The 14,354-nt window shown below is 42.9% G+C and overlaps 1 protein-coding gene across 1 annotated transcript in view; it reads right to left on the bottom strand.

The window, feature by feature from the left end:
* Positions 1-14,354, bottom strand: part of TRIM65 (tripartite motif containing 65) — a 204,878-nt gene that overhangs the window by 162,662 nt on the left and 27,862 nt on the right. The window contains exon 2 of the mRNA XM_086930724.1: positions 1,642-1,737. Coding sequence (XP_086786850.1) covers positions 1,642-1,737 — 96 coding nt within the window. The remainder of the gene's footprint in view (positions 1-1,641; positions 1,738-14,354) is intronic.

Here is a 14,354-nt window from a genome sequence, read left to right as displayed (position 1 = left end):
CAACAAACTGTTCCCTAATACCTGTGCTTCTTGCCCATGATGCAAAGCAGAGTCTGCGAGATTTCAACACATGCTATAGTCCTGCCCCTTCTTGAAAACCTACTGGTCAAACGTCATTAACTGGCTTGCTTCCTTCCATCACAAGACAAGTCATCCCACTTGACTGTGAAATGTGTGTCCCAGGGATATAGAGAAATACAAAACAAATAAAATAACTGCCTCCTTTCTGGACCTTGCCCTGCTCATAGCCCAAAGCGCAAATTACCATAAACTGGAAAGTAAATCTATCCCTGCAAAATACATTTCATGGCGCCAAGGGGTTATTAAATGAGCTGAAGCCGAAAGCAAGCCACTACACAAGGAAGAAGCCAGAGGCCTACACCGACTCTTGAGGTAGCATCCAGAGATGACACACTACCTTCATAGATTCCTCTCTATCCTCTGTCGACCCCCTGCTTAGCTCACAGCTTTCATGACGACCACATTCCCACGTGGAAACTGATATAGTTGGTACACATTTCCCAGATGACAGCCCAGCCAGTTCGCCTCCAAATAACAAATAGGTTGAAATGTAATCCTCTTTAACCCCTCTCCTACAAAGTGGTCCCTTTCCCATACATCCATTCCCCAGTTATCCTCTCAGTCATGCTGCACCCTACTTATTCAAATGCTAATCTCAATCCACATTGTACCCATTGGCACTCGTTTGCCATCTGTAGCTAAGTTTATTGTTCACAATTAGGGTATTTGATCACAACGACCTGACCAAGACCACCTCTTCCTCTAGATGAGTCACGTCCCAAGGTCAATCTATAATGTCTATACAAAACAGCGAACTGCCATTGTTTCTGTTAAGTAGTCTGCATTGATACTAATGTACTTTCTACCTGTAGCACTATGACATAGCATTACTTAAATGTGCAATTCTGTAATCTTTCCTCTTCCCCATCAACACTTCGAGGGGACCCTACAGTAGTGTAAACCACTATTTAATTATCCAACACAGGCTGAATTTGTACATTACATGTATTTATAATGCAAAGCATATGCAGATGATTTGTACAAAATTAAAAATATTGGTGTAAAGTGTGAAAGCCCAAATGAGAACCCAGGTATTGAGGTTCCCAAGTAAACAGTTGAATACTAAACCATTTCTGCTTCTACCTCCTCGGGCAGAGATACCTAGCAGTTTAGGAGGCAGATCTTCTTTAGTACACTGCTGCCGTAATGTTCTCCGCTTTCTTTTTGCTGCTATTTCACACAACGCGAACATTTGTACTGCTTGCCACGCAGTTAGACACACACAGCTTGTTATGTAGGCAGTGGGGGGAACCAGAATGGAACGGTGTAGTCCACTCAAGTATCATCCTAACCCCCACTCTCCCTTCAAATATGAAGAGAAGGGACACGAATTTATTACAGCATAGGGGGATTTCACCTAATGTTTAAAGAACTATTTCTGGTAATCCACTATATAAGACAATAAAACAAATGAAGAACAGCATTAACTCATATAATAGCATACACACATCACAACCAAAAAAGGTTCCAGACCTTGATAGAAGAAGCCAGGGAAAACATACGGAGGCAGCAAATACACAACTATTTGTGAAACTCAGTACGCAGAATGCTCGTGCTTACCTGGATGCTGTTCGTTTTCTCAATTGTTTTCCATATCTCTGCTTCTGTTAAAGCCAGCTGACGTTCAGTGTCCATTAGTTTTTCGTGTACGTTTTTCTAGAAACAAATGGACATATTAAGATAACATCAATGTCTGTTTTTACCAATTCCACCACCCCTCTCTCACCCTCCACCTACAATTCAGATCTTTCATGCCAATGAGGGTTAGTGACAGGGATCTGGTACGTATTCTCAGATCAATGGATTATCGGCTCACTCCAAGATTCATGCACTATGCAGCCATATCCTAAACCCATTCATGATGCTCAGAGTTACAAAGTTGGGCACTATGCTGCTATTCCCTGCTTCACTGATCCTGCAGCTACACCAAGATCCAAAGATAACAGAGAAGTCTAAACGACATCTCTGACAATACTGCAGGACTGATGCATGTTGTGCTGTTTGCTAAACTTCTGAGACTGACTCGCTGGCCACCCTCACTTCTTCTTAACCTTGCTTATAGCCCCAATCCTGTAGTAGCAAACCAACTCTTATACCATCCTCTTTCTCAGCTAGTCTACTCTTAACACAGACACTCCTGCCTTACCTTGATTCACAACTATCTGGACTCACTTATTTCCTATGAGGTCTGATCCCACAATCACTGTCAAGCCCTGCATCCATTCACCCATCTTCCCAACCCACCCTCTCCACTTGTGAAATCATGTGAAAAATCAGAAGTTGCCACATAGGTGCAAACATGTGCAAACAATTGAGGCTTTCAACAATAATTTGTGGAATGCTGCATTTTGTAAGCATTTCTCTGGTTTGTCTTCCTATTCAGCTTCAAACAAACAAGTGACCGAGCGAGTGTTTATTTAAACTTTTTTGCCGTTTCGAATAATTCCATTTAGATAGTGCTTTGCACTGCACAGGTGACTGTTTCGGAGCACTGCGAAGCATACTGGCATACACATAAATCTAAATACAGGATTACAGAGGTCAACGGACCTATTGCAAAATGTATAGTTTTCATAACACAGTGGTGCCTCTGAAATGTAGCTAGAACTGGAAGAATCAGTCCCGTCTGCAACAGTTGGCACGTCACGTGACTATCAGTCCCGTCTGCAACAGTTGGCACGTCACGTGACTATCAGTCCCGTCTGCAACAGTTGGCACGTCACGTGACTGGTGGAGGAGCTCCAACCTGCCTTGAAGTTTGCTCCCTCAAGATAGCACATTCAAGGTTGAAGCACAGTAAAATGTTGGCAAAAGCGATATCTGCTGCAGTTTTCTTTATTGACATCCATGGACAGTCAATTCGCAGCATGAAAGCACAGTACACACTCACATGATTTGTTAGCAGCAGACACTAACTAGCTTGACAAAAAGTTACTGTCATGTGGTTTGGTTTCACCTTTGCACTGTGTTATGTAGCATGAGTGTGTTAGAAGCTTAAACGCCATTTTCCTTTTCTGCAGCCTCTGCACACGACACATTTTGTTATTAAAGCTTTTCGCCTAGTTGAATATTTTGCTTCACACGAGAATAACATGTTTACTTATAATATCAGACTTGCTTGGTAAGCTATGTCTGTACAGTGAGTGCCAAGGCCTTCAAGGTTATTTCAACACAGAGCTTGTTGTTTGGTTTGATCAGCGCACAGTCTAGACATAATACATATACAGATGTGGCCAACTCTGGGTTTTAGGCGCGATTAATAATGCACTGCACAGAGCATGAATTACACACTTGATGAATATTCGCATGCAGAGAGTTGGTGCAGGAGATGAAGTGATCCATTTCTGTTGAACCCAAAGGTATGGGCCCGCCCTTCTAAACCCAAAGAGACCTTCTGTAGATATAATATAATATACTAGCTAGGGAGGGTAAACTGAGGTTCTATTTAGACCTTTTTCCTTTAGCATTTTAATATGCTTTCTCCCTTTGTATTTTATGGAATAGTAACTATGCTGCTAACCTTGTTCCTTATAATATGTTTGCTTGTATTAGCTAAAATACTGCGCTTGAGAACACTGCATTAGAAATAAACATTTCAAACTTGCACGTGTCTTCATTTACTCCTCGTTCTGGATTGATATGTTAGTATAACGAAAGAGTGTTCATGTGTTCCACGTTACCTGAGGTGTTCTAAGTCCATGTTCTGGGTTGTCTAAACATTGGTGGTTTGTAAGAACCAATGAGACACTGATTGCTAGTCTGATAGGGGATTTTGGATACTAAGGTGAGTTTTGGCGCACACTAATTCACTGAGGTTCTAAGTCTCTATGCACAGTTCTGTGTAGGATTGAATCCCTGATACATGGCTCCCAATCATTTGTGGTCTTATTACATGACACTTGAGTAGTACTTGTATCAGTCCTTAACACCCTTCACTATTGTTTCCGGAAGATAGTGGTGTCGGACAAACCTACCTATACTTATATAGGTCTTTTCAAGCTTTATTCTTTCAAAACGGTTTCCTTGAATTACTACCCAGTTGTGCTATAAAGTTTTTATTTTATCTTTTCCTTTCTGTGTCGCTATGGCCGCGGTGGACATTCCGCAACATAGTCGCATTACGGTGCGCAATCACTTGCAGAATTATAATGTCCCGGTGGATGGCATGGCTGTGATCATGGTAGTGAGTGCCGAGGTGGCTTACCCGTACGAAATATTTTACTCGTGGGTGACCTTCCCGGCTGTGAACGCAAATACTACTGTGTTCGACACGTACACTCAAACTGCTGTGCCTCTGGACTATGCTCCATATAGGACACAGGAAGTTCCGTTTAACGCTTGGCAGCACCGAGTTTGGTTTAATGGCGTCCTACCCCACTCTTTGACAGCACCAAGGTTAGGTCCGTTGTCCATTCCAGGCGCAACTTGGCCTGTTTTGGCTGGATTTACACCTCATCCTCAACACGGGGCGTGTCCCCTTGCTGATGTAAGACGACTACATGTTGTTGCAATTTGCGTAATTAGGTCGTTAGTGCAATACATTACCCGCAATCTCCCGGGCGGGGCCCCAGGCGTTGCGGCGTTTCCAGCCGGACAGGGCGGAATGACGCTTAGTCCTGTGATGGTCAACGATGTGATGGGCAATCGCCCCCAGAATAAGGATGACTTTCCTTTCTGGCTTGCCGAGAAGTTTGACCAGTGGGAAGTGGTATTTCCTAGCACGACTCCTGGTGAAAAACACAGGATTCTGACAATTAGCATGCCTAAAGACTTGATCCCAGAAGCTGGTGACAGTGAGTCATGGGGAAAGATCTTTGCGGCAGTATATACGAGGTGCTTCGGCACACCGTCAATGACTGTCCTTCCGACAGCGTGTTCAAGATGAGCACGGACCTGAGGCAGCGGTTGAATTGGGTATGCGACTCTGCGGCAGTTTTGACGAAGTTTCCGATCTCGTTCTTGCGAATGTCAAGGGAGATGCTGTGAGCTTTCAGGCGTCTAATGCTTTGCAGGCTGTACCAGATGCCGATAAACCCCGTCAGTTACCGAGAATTATTATGGCGGCTTATAAGACCGTGGGCCGCAATAGTTTGGGAGTCAAGCCATTTTCCACTAAAGAGAAAAAGCAACCCCAAGGGCCGAAGTCAGAGACTGACGAACAGCCCAAGGATAAAAAGAAAAATTGGCCGCAAAAACAAAAACAGGGTAAACAACAACAGCAGAAACAGGAGTCTCGTCCTGCATCTCCAGTGCCTGCGCCTACAGAACATATTTATGACTTGTGCGATCGCGCGACGATAAAATCACCAGATCGTTTTCAGGTTTCTGAACAACGCTCTCCTCATTCTTTTCAGGACTCATCTGCCTCATCGAACTGTGGTGGAGGAGGCGGCAGAGGTCGGGGTGGCCAGCAGGGACGTGACCAGCCCCGCCCGAAAGACAGTAAATGTATTTATATATGGTTTAGAAACCATACAATGCTCTTACAGTATTATTTTATAATATAGTTCTCGCTGTAAGCATTATACTTTGCAGTCTGCATTACGGTAGCAGTTCACTTTACTTGAATGAGAAAGAAGACTGTTCAATAAAACCTTTCATTGAAAACGACTGTCTCTCTATTTCTCTGCACCTCTGTGGAAACGAAGCATGCACGAGTGACTGAGGGAAATACTTATCTATTGTTTCCGCGACTCTAGAGATACATTTCCTATTCTTGGGAAACAAAGTTGTCATGTTTATGCGGCTGTCAGAAACGAATTCCTTCTTGTGAATTCGAGAAAGTTTCTAGTGAACTCCGAGTTAGCTCGCACACACAAAATTACGTTTAATATATTCAATGGAGACCTAGTCGACCTCAGTCCTACGTCTAATCTATAGGATATATTATTCCAATGCGCAGAGCCTATTGGGAATATAGGAACTACACTACATGGCGCCCAACGTTTGGTAAGGCACTCATTTAACGCTAGATACTAAAGTAACTCAGTCGTGCTTTTCTCAGAGACCCCTTTTTTCCCAGAAAATACTCCAATAGACGTCTGAAGTGGGTAAAAGGATAAAATATCTGCCATAACGGAGTAGGACGAAAATCCTATGTATTCGTTTTTGGTTTATTCAACGTTGAAGGATACAGTGTTCCAAAATATTGTGCACTTATCTTTGTTTCCTTGACACTTGCTCTGCAACTTTCATTAAACAATGACCGAAGACGACAACAACGCAACCGGTGGAGCTGCAGCCCTACCCGGTTTAGACGTTACAGGTTTCCAACAAGATGACTTGAATGCTATAATCATCCCAGAAAATTTACGGAAAGTCATCACTATAAAACATATAAAAAATGGCCTATCATCAAGAGGTGGTAGGGTAATTTTTGTGATATAGGCACAGGAATATCGGCAGACAGAGGTATTCTATTCATGGATTATCTTCCCTGAAGCAAATTCAGTAACACATGTGTTTCACTTCTACAAAGTAGAGGAACATCCAACGGAATACGTTCCTCTCGAGGATATTGAAATTCCACTAACTTACCAAGAGCATGCACTCTGGTTTAAAGGCGCCCTACACCATCAAAATCACATTACCAGGCTCGGTCCACTAGCTAGACCAGGAGTAACATGGCCGGTACCAGCCAGCTAAACACAACATCCGAATGCTGGCTCCTGGGGGACGTTCCAGATTCATGGAGAGGCTCGCTCCTACAGTCAATCCACAAAAAGGGCCCCAAATCTGAACCATCAAACTATCGCTTGATCGCCCTCTTGGACATCGAGGGAAAAGCCTACGCTAGTGCCATCTTGAGGGACCTCGCTGACTGGACGAGCGCAGAAGGCCTCCTTCCACTCTGCCAAACCGGATTTAGACCTGGGTCCGCCACAGTCGATAACATCACTGCACTTTCTTATTTGGTCCACCATGCGTGAACACGCAAAAGCCCTCCCTTATTCGCCTGCTTTATTGACTACTCAGCGGCGTTCGACGGGGTAGATCGTGCAATCCTGTGGAGAAAGCTGGTCCAATGGAATATTAATCCATCCCTGTTAAGGGCGATCCAATCCCTGTACCACAAAACGTGGGCGAGAATCAAACTCTCGAGGGACCATGCATCCGCGAAGATCAATACAGACCGAGGTCTAAAACAAGGGTGCGTGCTAGCCCCATTGTTGTTTAACCTATATACAGCGGACATGGAGAGGGCCTTGACTGGGGCAGCATTGGCCACCCCAAAGATCGGCGGGACAAAAATTCATTTCATGCAATACGCAGACGACCTGGTACTCTTGGACCATACAAGAATTGGGCTACAAAAGGCGCTGACTGCACTTGCCGGATATAACGACAAAAACAAGCTTGTAGCAAACCCATCCAAGTCCAAAGTTATCATCTTCGGACAGTATCCATAGAAAAAATCATTAAAATGGAGGCTCGGCCATCTTTTGCTGGAAAGTACTCAGCGGTACCCCTACTTGGGCATTTGCTTCCAGGAGTCGGGGCATTCAAGCGCCCACTTAAAGACCATCCAAGGCAAAGGCAAAACCATAACCTACGCCATCTGCAAGCTGCAAGCCTCCTTATATAGCCAGTCTACAATGGCCATCCAAAGAGTACTCAAAGCCAAGCTAATGCCGGCTCTCAACTACGCTCTACAGGCATTTCCGGGCAAACTGCACAATGAGCTAGAAAAAATCCATTGTAGAGCCTACAAGAGATTATTCCATCTACCAAGGTGCACCAGAAACACCCTTGTCCGCCTGGAGTTCTCACTCAATCAGCAATATCTGGAAGAGATGGCCGCCCTAAGTAAATATTACTTTCTAACAACGGCAGCAAAGGAGAACACACTCAAGGCAGCCCTGAATTGCATCTTCAGAGAACCAGGGAACCCCTGGTCGGCTACTCTCAATGCGGCTAAGGACCATCTCAATCTTGCCATCGAGTCTTGGAATCCAGAACATGTCAACTACAACGCTATCAAACACTCCATCAAAAAACAAGTACGCGCGCGGTCACGAGAACTGGACCTGGAGTCGCTGGCAAGAAAAGATCTTCACGAGTCCTTGTGCTTACCGCACATCCTGCACAATCCTAAACACCATCTCAAGCAGGCCGTGGGCCGCGTAGCCCTTCTCAAGATCCTAGCCTACAGACTACATCTGTTGCCCCTCAAAGAACTATACGCCTTCAGCATGGCTGGCTCAGGAGTCCGTGAATGTAGGCTTTGTAGGTACAAACGCGAGTCATTGGCCCGTCTTCTATTCTGCTGCCCGGCCCTGCGTATGGCTCGCAGTCTTTATCTCAGGCCAATCATAAGACAATCAGGATCCCGCACCGCAAAGGAGGCGATCATCCATCTTTACACCCTGACCACGGTAAATTACATGGCCTCCTTTGGAAAGTTTATCCATCAGACACGATCCTTGCTGATGGCCCCCGAGGGTTCGACCTTATAGAGACTTTGTAGATCCTTGTCTCACCACAAACCCTATTTACTGTATCCCCAGCGCTTGGGGTGGCAACATTTAGACTGACCTCTTGAAACTCGCCTTGTTTTAATTTTTGTAATTTTGTATTCTGGTTTTAATGTAATGGTTTTGAGTAACCAAACAATAAAGTATTCATTCATTCATTCATTCATTCATTCATATACACAACATCCTGACATTGAAGAAATGTCAGGTGATGAACTATTAGTTCAACTAAAACAACTAATAAAAATGCATAGACAATTGGTTCAATATGTCATGCGGACACTAACAGTCCAGCCTCCTATAAGGATTCCACAACAGACCCCTCACCAGGGGTACACAAATAAAATCACACCACAGACTATACAATCAGTCATTGGTAAATTACCTGCAAAAAGGGAACAAATTCCATTCTGGATAGCTCAAAAAATTGCTCAAATCGAGGCAGTATTTCCTGATACTACCCCTCATGAGAAACACAGGATTTTAACAATATGTTTACCAATGGGGATCGCACCACACCTGGAAGACTGCGACACTTGGGGTACAATCTTTGCTGCAATCTACACAAAAACACATGGTGTTCCGTTTATGGCGGTAATACCAGACGTCCTGCAACAGATTCAAAATTAATACAGGGCAGAGCCTGCGTTCAATCTAGGTATGAAATTACTGAAAGATTTTAAACAGGTCTCAACAATAATATTAGCTAATAATAGAGGTGAAGCAGCATCCGTGGCGATCTGCCAAAAGTTAAGAGAATTGATGTAACCGAGCAACCTCAAGAACTAGCCAGAATAATTGAAAAAACCTATGAAGAACTAGGCAGAGACAGTTTGGGTGGTAAACCAGTAAAGCCCCAGCTGACGGAAAGCCCTTTATTAAAAACACTCTCACTGCTCCTAAAAAGAAGTGGGAGAACACTAAACAAACTTCTAAAGAGAAGCGTTCTCAATCCTGAGGTAGGTCTCCTCAAAAGGAGCTCTCTGAAAGGAGGTATAACCTCAGGAATGGGGATAATCTGAGAAAACCTGATAGATATCAAGATACTGATACACGTTCCTCTCGTACCTTTCAGACTTCACCACAAAATTCGCAAAGAAGAGGAGGGTCAGAACAAAAGGAAGAAAGTGTGAAGTCCAAAGACAATCAACACATTCCAAAAAATAAGAAAACTCAATTCACCAAAAAAAAGTTAGCAGGTCTAAAAATCAGACATACCGAGGATCTTGAGGACACAACTCAAGAACGGAGAGTGGGCTCAGACAATGTTAGACAGTGCAGCAGAAGTAACCGTAGCTCGCAAGATCTTAAAGGATCATGTGGAGACAGTGGACTTGAATGTTGAAACTGCTGATACCAGGGTTAGTGTCCCGCACAAGTTATATGAAGTAACACTCCAGATGGAGGGGGACATTACTAGAAAAATAAGAGCGCTCTTTTGGGAGAAGCTCTCTAAGGGTTATGACATTCTTCTAGCTGAACAAGACTGGCCACCTGAATTTGTCAGGGAGTGATGGCGAAGACATCATTATGTCGGCCTTCTCCAACCATATTCCAATTCATAAAAAATACACATATGCCAGAAAATGGGCACTCGCACAGGCACTTGCATTATATAAAAATCATGTAGGATCGGATGAGGATTCTCCTCAACATAAAATCCAGTTACAAACTCAACCAACTGCACAAAGGCAGTACCCGGTTAAGCAAGAAGCTAAAAGAAAAATGAAAGGAGATCGTAGATCAACTTGAATACCAAGGGGTGATTGAAACATGCACCTTGTCAATGAACAATCCTTTGTTTCCTCTTTGTTTCCTGTATCCAAATCAGACAATACATATCGTCTAGTTTTGGATTACAGACATTTAAAATCCTGTTGCAAAACATTTGCAGTACAAAATGCACACAGTGCAGCACTAATGAATAACATTGTGCGAAAAAATATAAGAAAACATTAGATATTTCTAACGGTTTCTGAAGTCAAAATATTGCACCAGAAAGCAGGTATTTGACCTCTTTCTCAATCATGGGAACACAGAGTCCGTTCTGTTGTCTCCCCCAGGGATTCAAGAATAGTCCAGGGTTATTTTCAGCCAGAGTGACAGTTACTACAGATGTATGATGATGAAGCATTGTCGTATATCAATGAGATCTATCTAACAGACGATGACTTGGACAGGCACTTAAACAGGGTGAACACCATAATAATTCGCTTCGCCTCTGAAGGGTACAAATTCAATTTCAAGAAATCAAGAATTGCCCACCTCAACGTCCTTTTTCTAGGATATGAATTATCAAGTAAAGGCAAAAGCCTTGCAGCAAACTTTCTTGAGAAATGTGCGCTTCTCCAACCTCCAAAAACGCTGAAAAGCTTAGTCAATTCTAGGTTTCCTAAATTTCGGAAGAACTTACATTCTAAATTATGCAGAAAGGGTTAAACCTCTCTATGAATTAATCAAACCGGATTTCAAACAAATCAATTGGACTCAAAAACACACAGAAATTTTGTGTTCATTACAAACAGACATGTTGGCAACCACACATTTACAAACACGCGTAAATATACACAACTTAGTAATCAGAATAATTCCAGGAAGATGCGGATTCACGTACTTAACCTTTAATGAAGGGGAAAAAGTACCAAATGCTTATAAATCACACTCACAAGCAGAAATGAAATTCACTTCTACAGAAAGAATTCTGACAGCGGTTCAAACTGCAGTAGCAAAAGAGAGAGCCCTCGCACAGGGAATACGCATAATGGTCGTTACTCCTGTACCTGCTTCAGAAGCAGTAACAAAAGCGAGCATTCTGAATGCAAAGGCTTTACATCCACGATGGATACAAAGGGTTAATTCTCTTGCTGCAACAGACGTTGAATACGTTTTTGACCCCTATTTGAAAACACAAGAATTTCTACAATACGAACAAGAATGTCCTCTGCCCACTGAGATTCTGCCTCTAGAACAGTACGGATGTATAATTTATACAGACGGATCGGCACAATCTGCAATTGGGGGTAAACAAGCTTATAGTGCTGCGTGTGCGATCGTTAAAGGTCTCTGGCGCAATGGTAAATTCCGACCTATGGTGACAAAAACTCAATCTCTCGGAGATTGTACAGCTCAGTGAGCTGAACTACAGGCTTTCAAGATGGCGCTCAAAAATACAGATCGCATATTACCCACACTCATAGTGTGCGATTCATATTGCGTTCAACCTTATAACAAATACCTGCAGAACTGGATTGAAAACTGTTTCAAAGATGCAAAAGGTGGCACAATCAAGCATAAATTGCTTTGGGAGCTAGTAGTTCAGTTACAAAAAGAACTACAAAAAGGTCACATGATCCATACACTGAGTCATCAACGTGATGGCATTCACGTTGCAGGGAATTCATTGGCTGATGAAGCCGCGAAGGCAGCTGTGCAAACGGCTTCCGTAGCTGCAATCACTTGTTCAAAAACGAAAATAGACAGCGAAATAATGCTAGCTGTCAATGAAACAAGCAAAGGCAGCGGTGCAGGGTTACCTCAAAACTATCCACTTGAATATTCATACATAATTGATGTAAACTCCGTTCCTTTTGCTCGAATCCCTGGAGTGGGGGATAGAGTGATTCCAAACAGGAAACGTAGAGTTGCTTTGATACAGGAAGCACATTTTGGAGAGGGTCTGATGCATCAGGGGATCTCTGAATCTATACTAGAATTAAAAGAGACGTATTGGTGGCCAGGGATGAATTGTCACATTTACGAATTTGCAATTAATTGCCATGACTGCAATAGAGATCGGAGCATAGAACGCCGCCAGATACCCGACTACAGCGTAGCCAGCCCAGTACAGGCACCTTTGTTAGACAGCATCAGACTATCTACACACAGACATCCCTATGGACAAATGCGTTCCCACAAATATTAAGACGAGATTCATTTGGATCTGGCCCCACCGCTCAGCTGACGCCCGAACTGTTATAAAAGATTTGCAAGTCTTTATCGGCACATACGCAGTCGGCACGCTACATTCTGACCAGGATCCTGCGTTTAGCTCAAAAGCTTACAAGGAGGCCATGGCCAATCTTGGTGTTGCATTGCGGTATTCTAGTCCATTCTATCCTGAGGGAAATTCAGTTGTGGAGAGAAAAAACTGGGACATAAAGCAATCTATAACAGCTAGGGTATTAGGCTCGGGTGATGGGTGGGTCAAACATCTAATAAGTGTCCAATGTAGTCTTAACAATCTGCCAAGAAGTTCTCTAGGGGAAATCACTGCATATGAAATCCTTTTTGGAACTAGAATGATTGTCCAGGACCTTGATCGTCACACTTCAGTGGTAGAACAAAAACCTTTTAATATCAAAGACCATTTGGCTGTTTTGCAGGACTTAAATGAAACAAGAAAAAAGCAACGTTTTCCTGAAGCCAACGACCACTGAAGAAAAACCACCCATCCCAGCAAGGTCTGCCTGGATTCCAAAGATTGAGGATCTAGTTAGAGAAAAGATCGCAGACAAGAAGGAATTTGGGCATTCATATAGCCAACCAGTACCTGTGCTAGCAATCCACGGAACAAGAACAGTACTACTGCTGCCCCTTGCTCGAAGAAAGGAGAACAGGTTCGTATCCATCGACCTGGTAAAACCACATCATGGTGCCGATCATAAGTAGTAGGCCGAGTGGATGCCAAAGATGTAGCAGACGACCAAATCTGGCTACAATCCAAGAGGTTTAAACTGAGAGACTGATAACATTCAAAGACTCTGCAGTACAGAATAAAGGACTAAGCAACAAAGCCATGGAACTTGTACATCTTGAGACCCAAATAACAGTCCGTCAAGAAACACCTGTCTACAATGATATAGCATCCTAGTATACTAATATGACAAGTAATCAAGTGATTCCAGTGATTTCATCGAATCCTGAAGCAATCCCTACAATTGACAGAACTGCCTCTGGCTACTTCATTACTTTGATACGTTTTCCGAGGATCCAAGTGAACCTGAAACACCGCCAGCTGAAAAAACTTTCAAAAAACGAATAACAGATCTCCTGCAACAAATGGAAAAAATATATCTGGTTTCAACATGGGCTGAAGTATGGATTATCTTAGGTGTACTTTTTCTTCTACTTTGATTGACTCTGGCATTTACCTTGGGAATGCTGATCAGTGGAAAATATAGTACAAAGGACACAGTAAAAAAGAATATCAACTTACTTCTCAAACCACACAAATCATCCCATCGTCAACAAAGAGACTTGTCAGCAGTAAACATCACAGCTATTCCTATACCAGGTGGTATAGCTTGAGACAGAACTGAATATGACATTCTTGGTCCAGCAGAGCTGTTGAAGATTCCACACCAATTCAAGGTTTCCTTGTGTGATTTGTTTCACCCATCACATTTTCTGATGATTGGGACTTTGAGACTGTTAATAATATGATGTCAGACTTAGAAATGTCTGCACAATTTACAAATCACGAGTACTTAGAAGGTTCATCAGATTATGAACAAATGTACTGTTATAATCACTTTGGTCATCATTTCTTACATAGATCTGCAAACCCTAGAAATGTTTTCACTTATAACCAATGGGAACATTGTCCAACGCCACCAAAAGGTAGCTCAAAAACATTTTATGACAAATTTCCGTACTTTTCAGGCTTTAATATTTCCAAACAAGAATCATTTTACTTTAAAAATGTTAATAGGACAGGAATGAAAAGTATGTTGACAAATACAAAGCAAAAATTATTCTGCGGCCTTTTATGCTCAGTTGTCTACACTAGGTTTTGACTTT

Source organism: Lissotriton vulgaris, chromosome 7, assembly GCF_964263255.1.
Source record: "Lissotriton vulgaris chromosome 7, aLisVul1.2, whole genome shotgun sequence".
NCBI lineage: Eukaryota > Metazoa > Chordata > Amphibia > Caudata > Salamandridae > Lissotriton > Lissotriton vulgaris.
The sequence above is the reverse complement of the archived record's forward strand: the minus strand, read 5'-3'. Positions and strand labels throughout refer to the sequence as shown.